At 33.9% G+C, this 22,843-nt stretch overlaps 3 protein-coding genes, 1 long non-coding RNA gene and 1 pseudogene across 7 annotated transcripts; 3 read left to right on the top strand and 2 right to left on the bottom strand.

Annotated features, from left to right (window-relative positions):
- The first annotated feature begins 1,480 nt into the window (after positions 1–1,480).
- LOC145565464 (uncharacterized) lies at positions 1,481–2,835 on the top strand. The gene is made up of 3 exons (XM_081625458.1): positions 1,481–1,576; positions 1,993–2,198; positions 2,550–2,835. Exons 1-3 carry the CDS (start codon positions 1,481–1,483, stop codon positions 2,833–2,835), a joined length of 588 nt encoding a protein of 195 aa, XP_081481584.1.
- Positions 2,836–3,152: 317 nt separating this feature from the next.
- On the bottom strand, positions 3,153–9,313 carry LOC145564239 (GPN-loop GTPase QQT2-like). Of its 3 annotated transcripts, none has more exons than XM_081624565.1 (7): positions 9,202–9,313; positions 8,679–8,782; positions 8,476–8,587; positions 8,048–8,274; positions 6,252–6,542; positions 3,787–3,992; positions 3,153–3,706 (listed from the first exon to the last, which is right to left on the bottom strand). In XM_081624565.1, exons 2-7 carry the CDS (start codon positions 8,751–8,753, stop codon positions 3,436–3,438), a joined length of 1,182 nt encoding a protein of 393 aa, XP_081480691.1. In that variant the 5' UTR covers positions 8,754–8,782; positions 9,202–9,313; the 3' UTR covers positions 3,153–3,435. The 3 variants fall into 3 exon arrangements, with proteins under 3 accessions (XP_081480691.1, XP_081480693.1, XP_081480692.1); XM_081624567.1 differs by having other exon boundaries at positions 8,679–8,735; positions 9,202–9,226; XM_081624566.1 differs by lacking the exon at positions 9,202–9,313 and adding an exon at positions 8,923–8,940.
- Positions 9,314–11,640: 2,327 nt separating this feature from the next.
- Positions 11,641–12,863, bottom strand: LOC145564238 (uncharacterized). The gene is made up of 2 exons (XR_014094776.1): positions 12,521–12,863; positions 11,641–12,279 (listed from the first exon to the last, which is right to left on the bottom strand). It is a non-coding gene; the product is annotated as an uncharacterized LOC145564238 (long non-coding RNA).
- A 706-nt stretch (positions 12,864–13,569) lies between these two features.
- On the top strand, positions 13,570–15,734 carry LOC145562609 (glycylpeptide N-tetradecanoyltransferase 1 pseudogene; annotated as a pseudogene). Its single transcript, XR_014094416.1, has 2 exons — positions 13,570–13,719; positions 14,112–15,734. The product of XR_014094416.1 is annotated as a glycylpeptide N-tetradecanoyltransferase 1 pseudogene (transcript).
- A 4,994-nt stretch (positions 15,735–20,728) lies between these two features.
- On the top strand, positions 20,729–22,303 carry LOC145565463 (uncharacterized). Its single transcript, XM_081625457.1, has one exon. The coding sequence runs from the start codon at positions 20,729–20,731 to the stop codon at positions 22,301–22,303; it is 1,575 nt and encodes a 524-aa protein (XP_081481583.1).
- The last annotated feature ends 540 nt before the right edge of the window (positions 22,304–22,843 follow it).

The following is a 22,843-nucleotide window of genomic DNA, read 5'->3' as shown; positions in this document are numbered from 1 at the left end:
AATTTCCAGCTTAGTTTTCTATTTATTCAACGGTCTATGAACTGCTTATTGGTTGACGTCAACGATAAAATTAAAATGGAGCAAATTGCTACTTATTTTATGTTCTTGTAAATTATATAACCTTATTTACATTCTATAAAATTGATCAACTTGCTATATATATATATTTATATATACAAGTATATATATAAATATGTCATTATAAAAATACATTTGCATGTTACTAAAAAGCATTGAAGAATACATAAGAATTATATTAATTTTAATTAAATACGTTGCATTGTCAACTCTCAAACCAAGAACGAAATCATTGTCAAGTGACAAATATCTTCTTTTGTAGGTATTTTTTGAGATTTATTAATAAGTTAATGTTCTAAAATTATACTCCTTTCGTTTTTATTTATTTTAGTTTCCTACTTCCTTTATTAGGGTGTTCTAGAACATTGTTCATATCATGACTTTTGTGAGTCAATTCCCTTATTAAGCAAATTTATTTGTCCAGTTATTACCCCCTTGATCTAATTGTTGGACAGGGTAGCATAATAAGTGTAGGGTTATAATTAATTTATTAGGATTTTTTATTGAACATTGCTTTAATAAGGGTTATTATTGGACAAGGTTAATAATAAAGAGCTAAAATAAATAAATAATTGCTCAATGATTTTGTAAACAAATATACGGAGTAGTTATGTTAAGAAAATTACATGTATAGTTTCATATAATATTACAATTGTTTTTTATTTTTTTTCCCTAATCCCTTTTAATTTTCCTTGCCCGTTTAATGATGAATTGCAATCCACTTTAACCTGACCCTTTTTCACTATTTAAAAAGCAATTGTCAATTAAAACCTGGTCTTTTATTGACCTACATTAATCCTGATTTGACACGTTAAATAACCAGGTCTAGTTTCTCACATACTCCACCACCCACTTTTTTCAATCTATATCATTATGGATCTTTGTATTCCATTTTAAAGTGTATTTACAAGTGTGTATATATTATAGATGTACAATGGTATGTAATATTTATGTATCAACAATAAAAATTTATTCTAAAAACCTTATTTACATAATATATCGATCGTTAATTCTTAACCTTCTATTTTGTATTCTTACTATGACTACGAAAATTAATATGAAACGAAAAGAATAATAATAATACACATCAAGTAGTTTCATTATAATCGCTACAGACATAATCAATCGACAGTTCAATAGTCGTATGTATGGAGTGCTTAACTAGGCAGGGCTTGACTGAGCATTATTATTATAGTATATTACTCGTACTTCATACAAAATAATAAGTTCTGATTTTATAGAAATATTATATACCAGGCCAGTACAAGTACATTTGTTGGCTATATATAGGCATATAGCTTACTTTATATGAAAATAGTTGTATAAACTATAACCTAAGCTTTTCTCTCAACTTACTCGATTAAAGCATAAGAGCAAGATTATAAGAAAAAGAAAGAAAGTTATGGAAGGCAAGAACATTGCAGTATGTGTAATTGCTGGTGTTCTTGGTTTAATAGCAGTTGTTATGGGCTTTGTTGCCGAGGCTACCAAAGTTAAGGTAATATGTGTTCCCGTCTTCAATAGTGTATATATGTCATCTTAATATCTAATTTGTAATTTGATATAATACGAAGTATAATTTTAAGTAAAATATTACTCATTATGAAATTAAACGTTTAATATTACTCATTATAAAATTAAACATGTTCACTTCATTTTTCTTCTTACTTTCACACCAATGGACTGAATTTTATAGGTCATACTTAGTATCTGAAACTTATACTCGTAAATATAATATCACTTTATTCTACGTACATATATAATAACAATATATCTTATGTAAATTTGATTGAGTTTAAGTAATAATCTAGTTTTTTCAATAAAATTCATTATGTTAATACTTATACTCGTACTTTATTTGTATTATGCACTCCATATTAATGTACTTCGTATATATAATGTATATTATTGCAGGGTGATCAAGTACTATTTACACAAGATTACGGGGCTTGTGTTTATCCAACGAGTCCATCTGTGGCACTGGGAATAGTTGCTTCAATAATTCTTTTGATTCAGCAAATACTTATAAGTAGTGCAACTGGCTGTTTTTGTTGCAGACGAAATCCTTGCCCTTCAACTTGTAGTGGCATAACAGCTCTTATTTGCTTTATCTTCTCTTGGTAACTAACTAATCATTATTCGTGTCGTACTCCCTCCGTTTATAAATAAATCATCTCAAATCGATTTTTTATGTACTGGTATTGATATGACTAATTTGTTCTTCCTGTTTAGAATTTTATGTATAACAAAAAAAAAAAAATCAAATTGAAAAAAAACAAATAGGATTAGAGAGAATATTATTTTGACTATTCAAAATGTTAATTACAAATAATGCTATAAAATTTAATATTTTGAAATCACACAACATCCATATATGTAGTATTTAACTAGATTGATTTAATTGACCTCGAAATATAATGTTAATTCATAAAAATTATGATTTCATATGAAGACTAAAAACATGAATGCAGGTTGGTCTTCATTGGAGCATTTGTAATGCTGATGTATGCGTCCATTCTCAACACCACTAAGTACCTTGAAGATGCGACCAACACTCTCGACGAGGGCTGCCTCGTTCCGAAGTCCGGCTACTTCATTGGGGCGGGGGTATTGAGCATTATCAGCATCGCCCTTGGCCTTGTCGCTTACGTAGTCTTGATTTCTAACGAGAAGATTATTCCGAAGGGTGGTGCTCCAAATGTTGGAAAAGAGTCTGTTATTGCCACAGCAAAACCACAAATGCCAATAAATGTGTAAAACGTCATTATGTGTTTTATCAATTTATGTGATCTTGTGAACTCAAATTGATGTATGTCTTCAAAAATTGATGTATTTGTTATTTGGACGGAATAATAAAGCAAACGTAATCAAGAATTGATTATCATAAAAATTCTTAAGTCATTTTGTATCAGAATTGATTTTGATTATAAAAGTTCTTGATTATCATAAAAATTCTTAAGTCATTTTGTATCAGAATTGATTTTGATTATAAAAGTTCGAACTAGCACTAGCGAGAATTGGTAGTTACTGATAAAAGATGGTACTGGTTTTTAAACACTGCATGTTAGACTGTATAAGTAAACATCATGATGATATAGAACTAGGTCAAGTTCCAATAGTCCAATAGCTAACTCCATTCAGTTACAAAATAATGGAGATATTAGAGTTTCGGCAATCCAGCAGTGTCAGATATTCTTTATGTACAGACAATGGGCTATTAATCAATCCCAACAAATTAGACAATGTATAGGAGTATTTGAGCAAAGCGTATAGGCACGGCAAGACCGAAAAGCTACCATCTCTCTCCCTCAGATCCCATCCCCTTTAGCAAAATGAGATTTCTGGCTCATAGTTATGTCAAAAAGAAAACCCGGTTTCTTCGTCTTCATCTTCATCATCTATCATAGCTTCTTCCTCCTCGCTAGACCTCTCATATTCATCTTCGTCTTCTTCTTCATCCTCCTCCAGCATGCTCTTGCTGCCAGACTCTTTGTCCTTCATGCCAGTGCTCAAAACCACGGTTTCTCCTTTAGTCTTCTGCATATCGCTCCTAAGCTTCTCCATGTTCTCTCGCCGCCTATCTTCCTCCAACCGTTGCTTCTCTGCCTTCCTCTTATCAAGATCAGCCCTATAAAAAACATCACAATTAATACATTTATGCAGTCAAAAGTTTTCTATAAGAGGATGAAAATTGTCTGTTTATGTTACTTGTAAGTCTCCATGAATTCTTTAGCACTATCATCAACAGCCTTGAAGAACTCATTCATCCCAGCACCAGTAAGTGCAGAAACTCCAGCTGATCTTAGATTTTTATAAAATTCATCAAGTACAAGAGATAGGCTTCGAGTCAAGGTTGAAGTGTAAGACTCATCTGACTCAAGGGCTGCATGAAATACCTCAAAATCTTCCATCCACTGCAGCAAAAGGACTAATCAGTTCACTAACAGAAAGCAAGGATCAAAGTTGAAAAATAGAATTCTAGGATCATAATAACATCATCACATATTCACATCTATGATAATGGAAAATTTTGATCCAAATTTAAAGTGTTATTGAGTATCACCACGAGGTAAGCTCATGCAAGTCATAATTACTGAATACTACAGAAAACAGTCACATGAGTAAATGCAAAGCACTATGATAACCCAAGAATGGCCAATTTGCAAGAACAAGTCTCATAACATTTGGAAGAAGCTAGATTACACTCCCTCCACCCCAAATTACTTGCTCCATTGTTTAATTGCAAGTAGGAGAATAGAGCAAGACTGCAAGAGGGATAGTAATTTGGGACACCCCAAATGAAAATTGGAGCAAGTAGATTGGGAAAAGTGAATGTCCAAAAGAAAAGCATAAAACACAAATCAAAGAAGTCCCTACAGTGAAGAATTGTACTAATGCTATAATGGTAGATTGGTAGAAAATAAGGAAATAATCAAAGATTATACCCATTCTGGTAAATATATAACCTTAACAATTGATCATCAAAAATTATACCTGATGACAGAAGCTGCTACTAAATTAAAAATAAAAAAATCATTCATGAGGCGAATTATCAGGCTTCAACAAGTTAGTCATCTCTCTTTGTTCTTCCCAAGTTTACCACATGAATACATAAGGCTATTCCTACTTATCAAAAAGGGGTTGAGGAAAAATGAGACTAAACTAACTGTAATGTCAAACCGCTGGTCACCAATGGCAGTGCCGCCTTGACTGAAAATGATAATACTACTACCTGTATTCAGCTAAAGTTTATCAGCCAAGAAATTTAACGCAATTAGCATGGAGTTGCTATACATTGTCATTTGTTGGACAGACAAAAAGCAGTTTTTATTTTTTTGAAAGTAGACTATAAATAAATAAAAAGTCCACTAAGATACCACAGTGATATCAAAAATAGTGTAATACCGTGACTATTGACTTGAAACTTCTAATCAGATATTGTTAGATTAAGAATATACACTGTCACACAACTACAAGGAGCAATACAAGTATACAACATTGGGAGTACCAGAGATTTTCCCCAAAAAAAAAAAAAAAAAAAAAAAAGAAAAGAAAATAAAAAGAAAAAGAAAAAGCTCAAGCCAAAAATTACCATGCCATGCAAATTGTGCTGTACATCATCGATAAAAGTTAGATCAGTAAGCAATCCTAAAGAAAAACTCAGCAAGAAGGGGAGAAACACTATCCCACATAGATTCCAATTTCCAAGTCAAAAAATTACTACATCTCATCCACATTTTCTTAGGAATAGTTTTGCAAGCAGCCAGCAAGTAAAGCTTTACTCCTCTAATGCCTTCCAAAAAAAAAAAGCCAGCAAGGCAGCAAATACTTCGTAAAGGGATCATGAAAACACCCAACTGATGTCCATAATGGTAAACAGTCTCTTTCACAGAAAGTTAAGAAAAATAATAATGAAAACAAAAGGCACCCAGACCTCTTGCCACTACTAACCTAACACACATTAAATATCAACTCCTATTACTCTATTAGCTCTCTGCTTCAAATAAACATTAGTGTTGAGTGGACTTAAGTCTCTCCAGGCATGCATTCAACATAAAAACCCAAGTTAATACCCAAGTTTCCTAGGACTTTTGGCCTTCCAAGTTCCAACCATACTTGAGGAGTAAAAAATGAGATTCAAAAGACCTGGTAAATGGGTGGTAGTAAAAGGAACTGACACCATTTTATACAACAACACAAAAAAAAAAAAAAGAAAAAGAAAAAGAGAGACAATTAACCTTTAGACTTCAAGTTTCACACCAAGTACCTTTTAAGGCAAGGTATTGAATGCCAATTGCCAGCAGGAATACAGGGATAAAATTTTCCAAAAAAATCAATTCATGACAACAAACATGGATATTCAGAGTTTCAAGCAGCAAAGAAAAGAACAATGAATATAGAGAAAAGCAAGAAGGTAAAAAAATCAAATATTCAAAGAGATGCCCTTCAGCTCCCAATCCCACAGAGGCAATTTAGATAGACATTTTAAGCAGATCAAAAACAATTTTCTTCAGAAACACACCATCAATATCAAGCATAGTTGAGAAGTTGCATTTTTCTTGGATGTGATGCATATTATGAAAAAGATGAACACAAAATATGCATCAGAGTTACATGCATAAAAGTAAATGTCTCACAGATAAGTAATTATAGAACTCCTAAATAAAACCTACCTCCAAAGCAAACTGGTGTTGAGCTACATCTGTCTTGTTAAATGCCAATATGAGAGGCAGCCGTGTCTTGTAAAGAATGCTACAAGCGTATAGCATATTACTCATGAATGTGGTTGGGTTTGAAGAGCGAGGGGTGTCAACTACATAAGCAATCACAGTAGGAAAAGTAGATGCAAAGGCTTCTGTAATTATGGCTCCAGAGGCAGACCAAGTAAATATCTCAATCTGCCCAGGTGTGTCCACCAGCACATAATCAAGCTGATCAGCTCTACGCTCAACCACTGAAATAACCTGGAAATTGAATTAGACACCCTTCATTAGGATGAACTACAAGACAAAATTTTAAAATACAAACATGGGGCAACAAAATACCGTCATGTAATGTGGCAATCTCGCATGAAAAACAATGAGTAAAGTGGGGTGTGTGCGTGGAGGGGTGAGGAGAGAGGGGGGAGATATTATGGTTGGCTGGATTTTGAAGGTCTAATATGGACTAACATCTATTTAGAAGTATACTCATAATTGTATTTATATTTCAACAATTGGCATCAAGGAGGATTGTAAAGGTAGCATTTAAAAATTTCAAAATAAATACTACTCATCAAAAGTTTAAATGAATGCAAGAGAATGAGAGATGGGTAGTCTTAATAGATTCTAAAAGGCAATTCCTAGATAAAGGACCACAGAAGCATTAACATTACTAGAAAGTATAAAGTCTAGCTATTGGTTGGGTTGGAGCAGGTTAATAGTTGATTACTCATGTTAATAGGCTGGACAATTTGGACCATGTGGGTTATGGGCCACTATAGGGAAGAAAGAGAACTAAAAAAGTGATGATGCAAAAAGACTCAGCAAGTGAACTAGGTTTCAATATACCTTCTCGAGCATCAATATCTTCCATTAAAGGAGATTTGAGAAAAGATGAAATAGGAAGACATTAATGCCAAAATTGTTAAGCTGTCATTTGGCTAATATTGACGTTGTCCAACAAGAACCCTCTTAACTTGATCCTCTCATTTTGATCAGTGGGCTACCCTGCGCATCAATCAGGCTTACTGCCTACATTGCCACAATGCCTTCTAAGTAAAGAACTTCTCGCTCAGAACAGGATAAAGGAATTGGATGCATGTAGCCTTACAAAGGAGGTTGTTAGCAACTGTTCCTTAATCTGAGACACATAAGCTGTGTACTACGGAGTACTTCAAAATGAATAAGGAGGATAGAGAAGGCTGATAAGCTATTTCAATTTAGTCCATGATAATCCAAATTTAAAGAATAATACTTCTAAGTTAGGGATTCCATTTAAAATGTGAATGAAAGGAATAGTTAATTTTCTTAAATCTCTACCCTGTTCAATAGCTTTAATATTATCATTGCTGGGCCTACAGCAGGAAGCTTACATTTCAAGTAATTTAACAGACAACAGGTTCCTTCTGACGAAATACAAAGTTTCATAAACCTTCAACAAGCTTTATACTACGAGCCGAAGAGGTTTAGGAGCAAGGCACACATAATCTTTTCAGAAGAAAATAAGATTTTATGGTATGATTGATTATCAGCTTGTTTCTAATCTATATACTTTTGATGTATTAAAAATTCAACTAGCAACAGATAATCACATAGTCACTTAATTTGAAAAATGATAACAGCAATAGTTTATATCACAATTCACAATGACAATAAAAGATGCATCTCACTATTCTTGTTCCTCAAGTTGGTCATCCTTAACAATGAAATACATCACAGCAAAATCTATAAATTTTTACAAGACTAACAAGAGTGTTTTTAAGCTTTACCTCATCAAACTTGGTAGCAAACAGATTCAGTGAAGTTAAAATTCCTCCATTAGGACCTAAGTTGAACTGCTTCATAACTTCCTTGTACTTGACAGTGTCTCTTATATCGATATTTGCCCCAAATGGAAGGGTCATAACAGCTGGATCGAGATTAATCACATAACCACGACGGTTTGAAGTATGTGTATGTTGAACCAGTTGACGCATAAATGTCGTCTTTCCACTTCCTAGTCACATTCAAATCAAAACTAAGCTCAACCATATTGCAAGCATTACACAATAACATACTAAGATCAATCAAAACTAACATCCATCCTAAAATATGGTTATAAATCTTATAACTACAACCGGTTCGTGCAAAAGCAACAAAAATGAATTGTGATAAATAACTAATTGTTCCTCAATATGTAAGTGAGCTGATTACTGACCTGCCATTCCAACAACAATAATAACAACAGGCTTTCTCTTGAATTCGGACGACGATGACTCATCAATCTGCAGTTTCTCCAGTGACTGCATCATTTCATCATTTTCCTTGCCCTACAATTTACATTTCAATCAACATCTTCTTTACAAATGTGCAATAATCATAAGTAGTAGTTTTTCACATACAACACGGCTAAATTTATACCTTTTCAGTTGAAGAAGACGCCGTTGCCGAGGCATCTTCAGAAGCTGAATCATGCATCTTTGAATCAACTTCCATTAGCTCGTCTCAAATAATCAACTCGGAGTCTGGAAAAAAAAATCTCAAATCATCAACAAATTAACCTGATTTCCGCAGTTCTTAAAGATAAAATTCAACCGAAATTAACAATTAGCATGCAAAGAAATTGAAAATACAATATTTTTTCCAACTTTCAACCGAAATTAACCTAATTTCCGCAGTTCTTAAAGATAAAATTCAACGGAGATTAGCAATCAGCGTACAAATAAATTGAAAATGCTACATTAATTCTTCAAAATTTCCAGTTTTCAACAAAACTAGCTGAAATTCAATTAGATTATCGTTTGAAAACTTGAAATTGATTTCGACAATCATAAATTCAAAATATGAAAGATAAAAGACCTAAAAATCGATTTCTCAAATTATACATATTATTTGTTTGGGAAATCGTAACTTGGATTTCAGATTTGTTGATTACTTTACTTACCAAAGAAAATCAACAGTCGTTGAATCAAAGATCAATAGCAATTTTCTGGCGAATGAGCGAAAATGATAGGTAGTTTGGAGTATGAGCGAGACCCAATATTTGTAAGTTTCCACAAATAATGAATGAAAAACCCTAAACCCCTCTAATAAAGCAATATGCAATTATGAACGGCCTCCTAATTATGGAAATTGGAAAAAATAATAATAATACAACAAAATTAGATCCGTGTGATGCACGGTTTTAACAAATAAAATTGTAGTGTTGAAGTCGCATATACAAATAATCTTCTCGAGTGAGGCGTTAGTTAACTACTCCCTCCATCCCCAAAAGAACGACCCATTTGGGTTGATTACGCGGGTATTAAGAAAGTTAAATAAAAAGAAGTAAAAGTATATTGAAATTATAAATTTGCATGGGATTTGTAAAAAAATAGAGAGAGAAAGTAACAAAATTACATAGAAAATCAAATTTTTATATGGGGAAGCTAATTTTGCACAAATATTGTTGCAAATTGGCGAGTGTTTTAATGCAAATGGGTCATTCTTTTTGGGACTAAAATTAGGCCAAATGGGTCGTTTTTTCGGGGACGGAGGTAGTAATTAATATATTACTTAAAATAGTACTCCGTATTAAGTTTGTAATGAATGACAAAATCACACATCAATCGGGTAATTAATGTTAATTTTACTTTAATATTTTCACATTTTTGCCATAGATAAAATTATAAGCATATGTTGATAAGTGATATATTACTAATAATACAATCAACACTTTTAATATAATTGACCTGCAGTGGCCAACTTAAAATTAAATAAAACAACACCCAAATTATCAAATACAGAGAAATATTACAAAGTTCAATTTATCAATCTTTGAATGAAAAAAAAAAAAGTATCATCAACAACAATAGTATGTCAAAATATATTAAGGTTGACGATTTAAAAAAAAAAAAACACACACACACACAAACAAAATTTTTGTATTAAGAAAATATTCTAATTTGAAAAAAAAAATCAAAATTCTTGTATTAAGAAGCAATCCAAGCAATATTTCAAAAAAAAAGTAAAAAAAAAATAAAAAAAATTCAATATGATTAATCATTAATATGAATTCGAAGTAGCAAAACAACTATCCATTAATATCCCTACCTTTTAGGAAAATAGTAGTCAATTTAGGAAAATAGTAGTCAATTTATTTTTATTAATTTAAATTATTGATTTATGTAAAATCCAGAGTAACTTGGGATAAATACAAAAACAACTATTACAATTCAAATCCCATTATTTTAGAAAATAATAGTTTACTGTCATAACTTTAAATGATTTATTTAGGTACAATGTATCTAAACTATCACATGATAATTTTATTTTATTTTTTTCTAAAATAAGCCATACAATTTTGGGCGGGAAATTTTTTCATAATAAGTCGACAAGTGTACAGGTTTGGGGGAAAGATGACGTCAGCGATTGCTACTTTAGTATATATATAGATAGATAGATAAGGATCTTGCTAACGAACGCCCCCGGACGTTGGATAAGCATTTAAAATACCTAAAGTGGTATTAATTTAAGAAAGCATGACAAAGTCACGCGTTGTTCGGTATAATTAATGTTCATTTTAATTTAATCTTTCTTCTTTTAGGTAGCTTATTCAATGCCCCTAGGACGTTCGTTAACTTTTCCCTAATAATAATAATAATAATAATAATAATAATAATAAATCAAGCAATATGATTTTGGCTATTGGACCATCCTTGTCTAGTTCTAATCCGGTCTGATTTTGTTTAAATTGCTTAAGCCCACGACCAAAATTTAGAATTCTAGTCAAATCAAAAAAGTTGGTCCGAAACCCAAATCATATTAGAAAGGGTTAATTTTATATCGTTTTTGTTGGAGGAATTGATTATTATTTTTAAATTTTAAACCATAATTCAATTGGATCCAAAACCAATTTTTATAGGATTTTGAATTAGGCTAAGTTGAAAATCAGTCCAATATTTAGACGGTTTACCTTAAATTATTTCTAGTTTAACTCATTTTTTTGGTATAAATCTGTAAATCCTATATTTACGATGATATCCAATATTTAAAATCAAATCAAATCTACATTATTGACTTTGGAGTAACATGACTAACAACTATTCGTACTCGATATATCTGTGCACATTCGATAGCATACAATGTTGTTCATCAATATTTTCAATTATCAAGGAGTGAGAAATTTTTGTACAAAAAAAAAAATCAAAAATCAAAAATAAAAAATCAAGGTATACTATTAGTTAAGAGAAGTGGTTACACTGTAAAAATAAAGGGTTTTTTTTTTGTTTTTTTTTTTTTGTTCATATTTACAACTAGCTAATTAGAATTGTTTTTATGCTAGTTATTGCCTTCTATAATCTATAAATTTAAAATAATTAGAGTCAACATTTTGCAAAGAGCATTTGTAATAAAGCTTAATCTAAGCTTATAAAAAAAATGGTTTTACTTATGAGTTCAAATCGTAAACAAATGAGTTCAAACCGAGCTTAAACTAACTAAAGTCTTAATGAACAAAGATCAAATACAAATTACTTGAGCTCGAGCCATGCTCGAACCTCGACTTGACTTGACACCTCGACTAGTGTACTCTTAGTAACGGCAAAAGGCGTTTGTAACAAATGAACCCCATAACCTAAGACTTAAGTGCAAATCAACCCCTTTAGAATTAATTGAAGCAAATCAGCTCTGCACCTTTAGAAAACATGTAATTAGCCCATAAATTGTATATTCAGGCCATATATAATCTGAAAATTTTAATTTCGCCGGAATACCACTATAATTTTACCATTATACTATCCTTATACCATTGATATACAACCCTTGTATATTTGAAGTACGTTATTTATAACTTATATACAATAACTCTATAATGAAATTAAAAAATACATAAAAAAAAAGTAAACTACATGAACAGCAGCACCACGTTCAAGCACAACGCTCTCCAAAACATCTTAACTCTCTTCCATGGCTTCCTCTACAGGTAACTTTGATTTCTCTCTCATGATATAAACCATGATTAAAACCAAATTTTAAATTGTACCTGTAGAAACACATCAAGATACAAGATAATATGTAATTGGGAAAACTTAATTTTAAATGGGAAGTTTTCCATATATACCCAAAAAAATTACTGATAATTAATCATCCATATTCTAATTTAATGCTTCAATCAAGTTTTAGACATGAAATTGTATGAATCAATTAACAAATAAACTTACAACATTCAAAATAAGATCTATGAACTTGATTAACAACTTTATAAATTGACAGATGAGTATTACCTTTAAATATTGAGTTTGATGAAAAAGAACCAATAACTTTGCAATTGTAGTCCCTAGCTGCGCTATATGTTGGTTGGAGCTCCGGTGGACAATGGCTATGGCGATAGGATAGTGCTAGAAGTTCTACAGAAATTCTTTGAAAGCTAAGGTAGAAGGTGGTAGTGAATATTGACTACTAATAGAATTCGTTAACAACCCAATTATTCCTCTCATTAAATTAGCTACTTTAATTTGCACTTAGATTTGAAGATAATTTTCCATTGGAAGGAGAGAGAAAAAAAATGGGAAATAGTGGGTATAGGGAGAAAGTTGTGTTCGTAGAATTGATGAAGATGAAGACCAAAAGTAGGTAAGATGGGAATAATGGGATACAGGTGTCATGAACTATATTAGTATAAATATACGTATACTATTTATTTGGGGAAAAAAAAATACATAGTAGTGTTTTTCCGGTTTGTATAATGTATTTAGATTAAATGTCACCGGAAAATATCTGATAGGAGTTAAATTACACGATTTAAAAAGTAGGCCCTGTTCTCTTCACCTTAAAAAAATAATATTAAGTAAAAATAATTTCAGTTCAGTAAAAATAAGTTCAATTTAGTAAAATTAATTTCAGTTCAGTAAAAATAATTTAGTTCAGTAAAAATAAGTTTTCTTAAAGAAGAATTATAATAGAAAATTAGTAAAAATAATTTCAGTTCCGTAAAAATAATTTCATTTCAGTAAAATTAATTTAAGTTCAGTAAAAATAATTTAAGTTCAGCAAATATAATTTTGTTTCAGTAAAAATAATTTCAATTCAGCAAAAATAAGGTAGAGAACGGGGCCGTAGTGGGGTTAATTTGCTGTTATTAGTACTTAGGGGGCAATTTTGCACTTAAATCTTAGGTTATGGGGCTCATTTGCCACATATTCCAACGGAAAAAGATTAATAACTCAATTTTTTTATAAAAAAAAAAAATAAGTTACTACGTATAAAAAATTATTTCTTTGGATAGAATGGATCTCAAATTCTTATTTGCTTTGTCAAAAAAAAAAAATTCTTATTTGCCAAATAAAAAAAAAAAAAAAGGGAAAAAAAAAAGTACTCAAGAAAAGTAAAAGTAGAAACTTGGATAGTTCAATATTCTCGTTCTCACTCTATTTCTTACTCTCTCGGTCGCCGCTGCAATCATTCACTCCTGCCATTGACGGAGGTTTGTAATTCTCTCTCTTCAATCCATTTTACTAATTTCCTCAATTGTATGATTATCTTACCCATTTCAGGGTTTCAATTCAATCTGTAATTTATCCATGTTAATTTCGATCTAAAACTATTCTAGGGTTTTTTGTAATCGGATCGAATCCATCCATAAATCGACTAAATTTACCTGCTCTTGATTAATCTAGAGTGAATCATAAACATTTCTGGGTCGATGATTATTTTGTTGATTACTTTCATTTCGATTTATTAATTTTGTTGTCATTGATTGAATGCGAATTTGAATGTGTTGATATTTTCAGTGATTGTTATGTTAGTGACCAAAAGTTGGGTTTTTTTTTTCCTTTCTTTCTTGATTCATAGATTTGGGTATTTTAATATATATAGGAATTTGGTCATTATGGAAGATAATAATTCACCAACAAGTGAGAAAAGAGAACCAGAACCTGATGAAAACCCCGAAAGCAAGACGGGTGAAGATAGCATTGAGGCGATAACTAGGAGGGTTCAAGAGTCCCTTGCTATTGAAAACCGGCACAAGTTTTGGGAGACCCAGCCTGTTGGGCAATTCAAGGATATTGGAGATTCAAGCTTGCCCGAAGGACCCATCGAGCAGCCTACTGCAGTGTCTGAAGTCAAGCAGGAGCCGTATAAGTTGCCTGCTGATTATGAGTGGATTACTTGTGATTTGGAAACCGATGATATGTGCAGTCAGGTCTACAACCTTTTGACTAACAACTATGTTGAGGATGATGAAAACATGTTTAGGTTCAACTATTCTAAGGAGTTCCTTCAGTGGGCCCTTCGACCACCTGGTCACTTCAAGAGCTGGCATATTGGTGTGCGAGCAACGAAGTCAAAGAAGCTGGTCGCTTTCATTACGGGTGTTCCAGCTAGGATACGGGTTCGTGATGAAGTTGTTACCATGGCTGAGGTTAACTTCCTGTGTGTGCATAAGAGGCTGAGGTCGAAAAGGCTTGCACCTGTTATGATCAAGGAGGTGACTAGAAGGGTTCATCTGGAAAATATATGGCAAGCTGCTTATACTGCTGGTGTAGTTATTCCAACACCCATAGCAACCTGTCAATATTGGCATAGGTCTCTTAACCCAAAGAAGTTGATTGATGTTGGATTCTCTAGGCTTGGCCCGAGAATGACAATGAGCCGTACCATAAGGCTTTATAAGCTACCCGATTCAACAGTTACACCTGGTTTCAGGAAGATGGAGCTTCGTGATGTTCCTGCTGTTACCCGGCTTTTGAGGGGTTATTTGAGCCAGTTTGTTGTGGCTACTGACTTTGATGAAGATGATGTTGAGCATTGGCTTCTTCCCAAAGAAAATGTAGTTGATGGTTATGTTGTTGAAAGTCCCTTGACTCATGAGATCACTGATTTCTGCAGCTTTTACACTCTCCCTTCTACTATTCTTGGCAACCCAAATTACTCAACTCTGAAGGCTGCCTACTCTTACTACAACGTGGCTACAAAAACCCCGCTGCTTCAGTTGATGAATGATGCTCTTATCATTGCAAAGTCAAAGGACTATGATGTTTTTAATGCCTTGGATGTTATGGAGAATGAATCATTTGTCAAGGAGCTGAAATTTGGGCCGGGAGATGGAAAGCTTCATTACTATCTGTACAATTATCGCTTAAGGCAACCGATAAAGCCTTCAGAACTTGGACTTGTACTCTTGTAGGTTGAGTTTCCTGGCAATAATTGAGTGGACTTTCAAGATATCCTTGGTAAGACCTCATTTTGCTGAGTTATTGGTACTAGAGATTTTTGAAATGCAGTATTGTCTCCTCATGTTTGATACTCTATTTAAATTTGGTTTCTGTTTACTGATTGAAATTATGGGCAACTTGTTAAATGCTGTAGTTAGAGGCATTAAACGTGTCTTCTATTGCTTTCAAGTATTACAACTACTACTTGTTTGCCACTTAGAAAAGGTCTTTAATTTGTCTAACTGTCATTAACAGTATAGAACGAGCCCATCATTTTGATTTACTTTATGATGGCTGGTGCCTGCATTTTGTCATGTACGCATTGCACAGTGGATGGCTGCATCCTGTCGATTCTACTCCCAATAGATGAATTTTTGTTCTTGCCTTTTGTTATTAGCTACAGATCTGATATCTATTTGTTGGAGTTTACGATACACAGTGGATGGCTGCATCCTGTCAATGCTTCTCCCAATAGATCAACTTTGTTCTTGCCTTTTGTTATTAGCTACAGCTCTGAATCATCTGATATCTATTTGTTTGAGTTTTCAATGCTTGATACTTTTGAAATCTTGAAGAAAATGAGAAGGGAATTTCCATTAATCTGCAGAAAGCAGGACAAATTTTGACAGTGATGTTCCAAATTCCCCTGGCTGTTGAAGTGAAAATTTAGGTGTTGTTTGGTTACACTTATTTCCCACTGACACTCAAAATTCCTAGGAAATGCAAAAGTGGTGAGTTGTTTGGTTAACCAAAAAAGTGCAAATTTTGGAAGAAGTTGGAATTTCATGGGAATTTGAAGTTCCCACATAATGTAGGAACTGAATTACCTAGGTCCCCCTAGGTCATTCAAAATTCCCATGAATCCTAATTTCCCTAATTCTACCAAACAAGTTAGATTAACTTCCTAAGAATTGCATTAGTGAAATAACTTCTCATGAATTGTAAATTATTGTGGGAGTTATTTACCATTGCAACCAAACAAGGCCTTACAGGTTGACAAAAATATTAGAAAGATTTTGGTAAGTTCACTAAGTTCTACAAGTCTTACCTAGCTTTCCTTTAGGCAAGTTTCACTTTATGTGGGAAGATTAATGTCTTAAACATTATCTTTGTCCCCCTTAGTTATGAGTTTAACTACTGCATCATCGACATTCAACTGTTCTGAGGATTGGTATCAGTTAATGTATATTTGATGTCAATTATGTACCGTCATATAGTAAACAAACAAGAAAACTTGTATAGACTACCTCCTTTAGCCCTTTGGATACGTTTGGCCAGAAGATCTTGATTGCTGTCTATAAGTATGGATTAGTAGATCAAATCATGCCCTCACTGTTTTTAATGGTTCTGAGAAGTTATAATCGCTGGCCTTGCATAATTTCCTCTCTGATTTTTCCATGGTGGCTCTCTTTTACTAGAGTTTTCTCTTTCCGATTTCCATGCCCACTAACCATAATGTCATCTATGCTGCACACTGAGCACTTAAGCAGTTTGCCTTATTGTCAAACCAGTTTCACCTCAACTACTGAATTTTTTTTTTTTTTTTTTTTTCACAAGCTTTATGTTTACAAATTTATTTATTTATTTTTTAAAATCTGCTCGGTCCTACTTAAGCTCCTTGTAATATTACTTGCTACTTTGTGACTTTAGCTCATTAACGAATTGATCTATGAAGGTCTATTATTTCACCATTTCAAGCTTCAGTGACCTAATTTCAGAATTGAGCTCATCATTCAAAGACAGACAAATGAGACAATGAACCTTATTGGGTGTATCAATTGTTACTGTGAATGCTCGTTGTATGCCTTTTAATTTTGATGCACGGACTATGTATTTTTCTCTTTACCTAAACTATAGTGTAAAGTCTTAATTTATTAGGAAAAATTACTTTAAATAATCCAATCTTTACCTCATTCTCCCAAAATAAACCAACCTTTGGATTATTCCATAATAATCCAACCTTTTACCCCCATTTTCCCATATCAAACCCATTATGTCACCAAGTCGGTATAACCGGTCATCTTGCCTATGTGTCATTTTCTTATTGGTTTGGTTTTTAATTTACCATTTTTCTTTAAAAAAAAATCACCCCACTTCTTTCTCTCTCCTCTCTCTTTCTCCATGACCACCTCCTTCCTCCTTCACTACCACCTTACCTCCCCTCCTACTTACCCATCAACAACATCACTATAACCCACAACAACCACCATGAATCTGACCCCAAATCCCCATCCACCTCCATTTCCGTCACCCCCACCACAAACCCAGCGGAATCCCCTTTAAACACCGCGTGTTTCTCTCTCCTCCCGCACCACCATCGTTGTCAAAATTGCCCTCACACTCTTCTCCTCCTTCCAAAGTACAACTGCCAAATCTACGCCGCCTCTTACCTCACGTGCCCCTTCTCTTTATCGCCGCTTTGTCTTTTTTTTTTTTTTTTTTCCAATTCTTCACCACCATTAAAGCTCAAAAGTGTGAGGTTTGAAAGCTCTAGATCTAGAGTTTTTATTGTTAAATTTAACTAAATAAAACCATAATTGAAAGTTTGAAAGGTAAGTTTGGGGTTTAAAATTTAAGGGTCGTTTGGGGTTCGTGTTGGTGGTGGTCCGTGGTAAGGGTGGTGTTGACAAATTTTGATGGGTGTGGGGTGATTGTTCATTGTTCGTTGTGGATGGTGGGAGTTTTGATGGTGGTAAGCTGAGGTTTGTGATGTTCTTATGTTTTGGTGGGTGAGGATGGTGGAAGCGACGGTGGTGATGAGCTGGTCATTGCGTGATGCGTGTGACTGCTGCCGGTCAGTGGGTGTAGGTTGTAGATGCTATTAATGGTGGCCAAAGGTGTACGTGGTGGTTGTTTTTGGTATAATGTGGTCAAAAAAAAAAAAAGAAATAAAAAAATTTGACCTGTTGCTTAGGTAGCAGGTCATTTGGGTATGATATGAGAAAATGGGGGTAAAAGATTGGATTATTTTGGAATAATCCAAAGATTGATTTATTTTGGGAGAATGGGACAAAGGTTGAATTATTTAAAGTAATTTTTTCAATTTATTATACCAATCTAATCAAATTGTAATCTCTCCGTACGATATAACAAATCATCTTTGATAAGATCTTGCTGTAGACTTATTGAAAGTGGGTTGCAAGAACCCGCAAATGTGAGAGTTTGCCAACCAAGAGGTTGAAAGAGTGTAGAGAAGGCCAGGAATCTGTTTTCATGTTAAAATTTCAAGCTGAAGACCGCTTTTTTTTTTGTGTTCATCTTAGGCCCTGTTCTCATCAGATTATTTTCAATTTAGTTCAATTCAGCTCTAATAAGATAAGTTCAGTTCAGTTCAGCTCCTAATTTTCTTCTCTCATAAAATATTCAGTTCAGTTCAGCTCTAATAAGTTCAGTTCAGCTCTAATAAGTTCAGTTCAGCTTAGTTATTGAGAACAGAGCCTAGTCTAATAGGAGCATACCAAATGAGTTGGTGACGACGGATATGGATTGACCCATTTTGATTACCGCAAGCCACTTGGATAGTGCTGAAAACTTGAAAACCCATAGTTTTGGTATTTGTAAAATTTTCAAAAAAATAAAAAAAAAATCTGTGGTGTAGACATAATATCCAGAGTGCCAGAGTAAAAAAAAAAAAATGTACAAAATGTCTCTCCATAACATGAATTATTTGAGAATGAAGGGAGTATGTACAAATTATACCTACTATTTCTCTCCAAATTGGTTTGATAGACCAAGAAACAATCAACTTAGCCTTTCCTTCGTAAAATTAAGATTTCTCAATCAAATTAGTCAAAATATGTTCAGGCAATAATGCAAAAAATAATTTAAAATGGCTATTTTTCTATGTTACTTACAGTGTTATATGGTGTTAAAAAATTTTAAACATTAAAGTATTACGAAGTCAAACTAGTATAATGGAGAACTTATTAGTTATTAGTATATGGATAGAATCATAGAATATTTCACAACTGTGTTTTGGAATTAATAATAATACATTACGTTTAATAAGCTGTCTTTAATCTTTAATGTTAATGAATTGTGAACCATAACCATCTTTCTCAATAAATTATAAAATTTACCTTAAAACATATCCTATGATCCATTGCAACCTGCGTTGAAACTAAAGAGAGAGGAATCAAGGATGAATGGCAAAATTATTGTGGCTAGCATAATTGTTGGAATTTTAGGGTTGATATCAACGGGTGTGGGTCTTACTTTCGCGGTCTTGCCTTTTAAAAATCAGGTACACACTTGGATTATCCTAGTTAAATTAGGGTACTTTGAAATGAAAATACTAGAGATTGGATCATTTAAGTGATCTAGCTTCGGAGATTGGATTTTATCTATTAATAACGAGCAATTAACAATAATCTTTTTTCCTTAATACGTGTATTATTTTGAATTTATTTTTTTTTGCCAGATTCGTCTGCTTTACTTCAGATGTACAAACGATTTATGTGTAGTGCATGAATGCCTATACTTTCGAAGTCCAATGTTTTATATGATAGTTGCTGCAATAATTTGCCTAATAGTGGCACTAATTTTAATTAGCATTTCAGCTGATTGTGGTTGTGGCAGAGCAACTAATTCATCCTCTACTTCAAGAGCATTAGCAATTCTTGCTTTTGTCTGCTGTTGGTATGCATTTCTAATCTTTCATATACTCCCTCCGTTACGAATTACTCGCAACAAACAGGGGGATTGCGGACTCCTAGGCAAAACTTTTAAGGGGGGAGATTAGAAGAGAGGGGTATGCAATTAGGACAATTAAAAAGGGAGGGAAAAGTAGTGGTCCCAAAAAAAGTGGGTGACCCATGTTACTTTTTCCCTTTTTTTTTCTCTCTCTTCCCTCCTTTCTTGCGTGGCTGGCAGTTTTGAGGGGCAAATTTTTTGCCTCTTTTTTTTTTCCCTCCAAACTTTTCACAAAAATTTGAACAAAATTCAAACAACCATTTAATTTTTCCCACTACACCTTTTTCATTCACAAAAGGCCTTATAAAAAGACCATTTCAGTTCCATAATTGTTCAGAAAACAAAAGGGTGTGGGGGGGGGGGGGAGGGAAATCATCATCAAGTTGTTTAATTACAGACCCAAAAAAAGATCAGGTGCCATTGTTTGCATACTTAAACAAAAACCATCATAATCAGAAATTAGTCCTAAATCCTAAATGCTGGGTTAGTTGCAGCAGTTCTTCTGTACAGGATCAGGCTCCATTGAAAGCTCCCAAAAAAAAGCAAGACACCTCCACTTCATCACCTCTTCATCTGAAAAAAAAAATGGGACTCATGGAAGAGGCATTTGATGAATTTTACAACATCAATCAACTGTTAATGGAGCACAACACAGAAGAAATGCATCACACAGACATGCATGATGGAGCATACAGCAACACTTCAATGTCAGACTCAACTGAGTCATCAGACCAGCATCAAAGGGAATCAACAGAGTCAGATGACTCAGATACAAAGGCAGAACCAGATGGGCAACATGAACAACCAAACCATGGTAGACAGAGCAGAGAGTTAAACATCCATGAAAAGAGGAGTATAGTGGATGATATCATGCTTAATATGGAAGGGGACTCACTTCCAAGAGGAGTTCTTTCAGCATTGGCAAGAAAGCATGGTGTTCACAGATCTACCACAACAAGGTGGTTCCAAGAAATCAAAAAACACATTCAACAGGGGGATGTTTTAGATGTGAGGAGCAAAAAATTAGGCACAACAGGGCCAAAGCCCAAAGAGTACTCAGATGAATGGCTTATGTCTGTGCCTCTGTATAAGAGAACCACAAACAGAAGCTATGGTGCAGCCCTCAATGTTAATCATGTACTGATACACAGGTTAAAGAAGAAGGGAAGACTAAGGGCTGTCACAGCAAGCAATCACCCAGCCTTAACAGACAACCATAAAATAGCTAGGTTGAAATGGGTGCTGCAGCATATAGAGCCTGTTCCAAGTGAGGGAGATCCATCATTTATGGATTTGCAATATTACATCCACATTGATGAGAAGTGGTTTTACCTAAACCCAGAGACTAGGACCTTTTACCTTACACCTAATGAAGAGGTACCATACAGAGCTCAGCAATCAAAAAGGTTCAAGTTAAAGACAATGTTCATGGGAATGATAGGCAAGCCATTGTATGGAGAGGATGGGACTCTCTTGCATTCAGGTAAGTATGGGCTTTTCCCTTTTGTAAGGCAAGAGTTGGCCAAGAAAAGAAGCAAGAACAGAGAGGCAGGGACTATGGAAACAAAAGCAATCGAAAGTGTGAACAGGGATGCTATAAGGGAAATGATTTTGAACAAGATTATTCCCACTATTCATGCACAATGGCCAGAACAACTAAGCAAGAACATTGTCATACAGTGGGACAATGCTAGGCCACATCAGGTCCCTAATGATGCAGAATTTCAAGCAGCAACACAAGCAAATGGTTTCAACATTCAATTTGTTTTCCAACCTGCCCAATCCCCTGATTTGAATGTGTTAGACCTTGGTTTGTTTAAGGTGATTCAATCAATCCAATATCAGTCCTTCCCTAAAAATTTGGATGAACTAATTGAGAAGGTGGCAGAAGCATTTGAGGTTTTTGATCCTACCCTCAACAGATACACATGGATTACTCTCCAGTCATGCATGATAAAGGTGCTTGAAAAGCAAGGAGGTAATAATTTTAACCCACCACATATGTCTAAGGCAAGACAGCAAAGGGAAGGTACCTTACAAGACATACTTAAGGTCAACAAGGAACTCATTGCTCAGAGTGTCAACTACCTGAACACTCTTTTTGTTCCTACTACAGGGCCTCAACCAGATACACAAGACATGGAAGTAGATGCAGACTGACAATGGTGCAAGCAAACAATTTTTTGTAAAGGAAGATGCAGCTCACAATTTTTTGAAGAATCAAGACACACAGAAGAAGGTTGACAAGGTCATGGACTGCCACACATAACCATTAGAAGTAAAACTAGTTTTTTGTTTGTTTTAGTGATGGTTAGGTGTATTTTGTGAATGAAACTAGGTAGTGTCCTTAGGCAGTCATGGCATACAAGTGTAAATGGGCTTGAACAGTTGTAAAGAAGAAAATTTTTTGTGAAATGAAATCAAACCATTCTAAATGCAAGTTCAATTAAAAACACAAATCCATCAGAGGGGTTTTTTTTTCTACATGCACCCCACACTAACAAGGCACCTCTACAACAACTTCAAAGAGAAATTGTTGGAGCATCCTATGTTAGGGGGTGCCATAATGTGAGTCCCTTCATCATCTGGATCAACAAAGGACATTTAGCCACAACATCAGTGGGGGACTCAAATTACCAAACAACCAAACACCAAAGGGACTCACTGCCTCACTCAACTTCAGTGAAAGGCTCACTCACA

This window comes from Chenopodium album, chromosome 10, assembly GCF_948465745.1.
Source record: "Chenopodium album chromosome 10, dcCheAlbu1.1, whole genome shotgun sequence".
Lineage (NCBI taxonomy): Eukaryota > Viridiplantae > Streptophyta > Magnoliopsida > Caryophyllales > Amaranthaceae > Chenopodium > Chenopodium album.
This window is presented reverse-complemented; position numbering and strand designations above follow the sequence as displayed.

What these genes read in the sequence shown, in the direction of transcription:
- LOC145565464 (XM_081625458.1), top strand. Translation starts at nt 1,481, where the DNA reads ATGGAAGGCAAGAACATTGCAGTATGTGTAATTGCTGGTGTTCTTGGT. An exon ending in CCGAGGCTACCAAAGTTAAG is followed by an intron (nt 1,577 to 1,992) that starts GTAATATGTGTT and finishes ATATTATTGCAG; the next exon opens with GGTGATCAAGTACTATTTAC. An exon ending in ATTTGCTTTATCTTCTCTTG is followed by an intron (nt 2,199 to 2,549) that starts GTAACTAACTAA and finishes ACATGAATGCAG; the next exon opens with GTTGGTCTTCATTGGAGCAT.
- LOC145564239 (XM_081624565.1), bottom strand. Translation starts at nt 8,753, where the DNA reads ATGGAAGTTGATTCAAAGATGCATGATTCAGCTTCTGAAGATGCCTCG. An exon ending in TATTGTTGTTGGAATGGCAG is followed by an intron (nt 8,275 to 8,475) that starts GTCAGTAATCAG and finishes GAATGTGACTAG; the next exon opens with GAAGTGGAAAGACGACATTT. An exon ending in AACACCAGTTTGCTTTGGAG is followed by an intron (nt 3,993 to 6,251) that starts GTAGGTTTTATT and finishes CTTTTGCTGCAG; the next exon opens with TGGATGGAAGATTTTGAGGT.
- LOC145565463 (XM_081625457.1), top strand. Translation starts at nt 20,729, where the DNA reads ATGGGACTCATGGAAGAGGCATTTGATGAATTTTACAACATCAATCAA.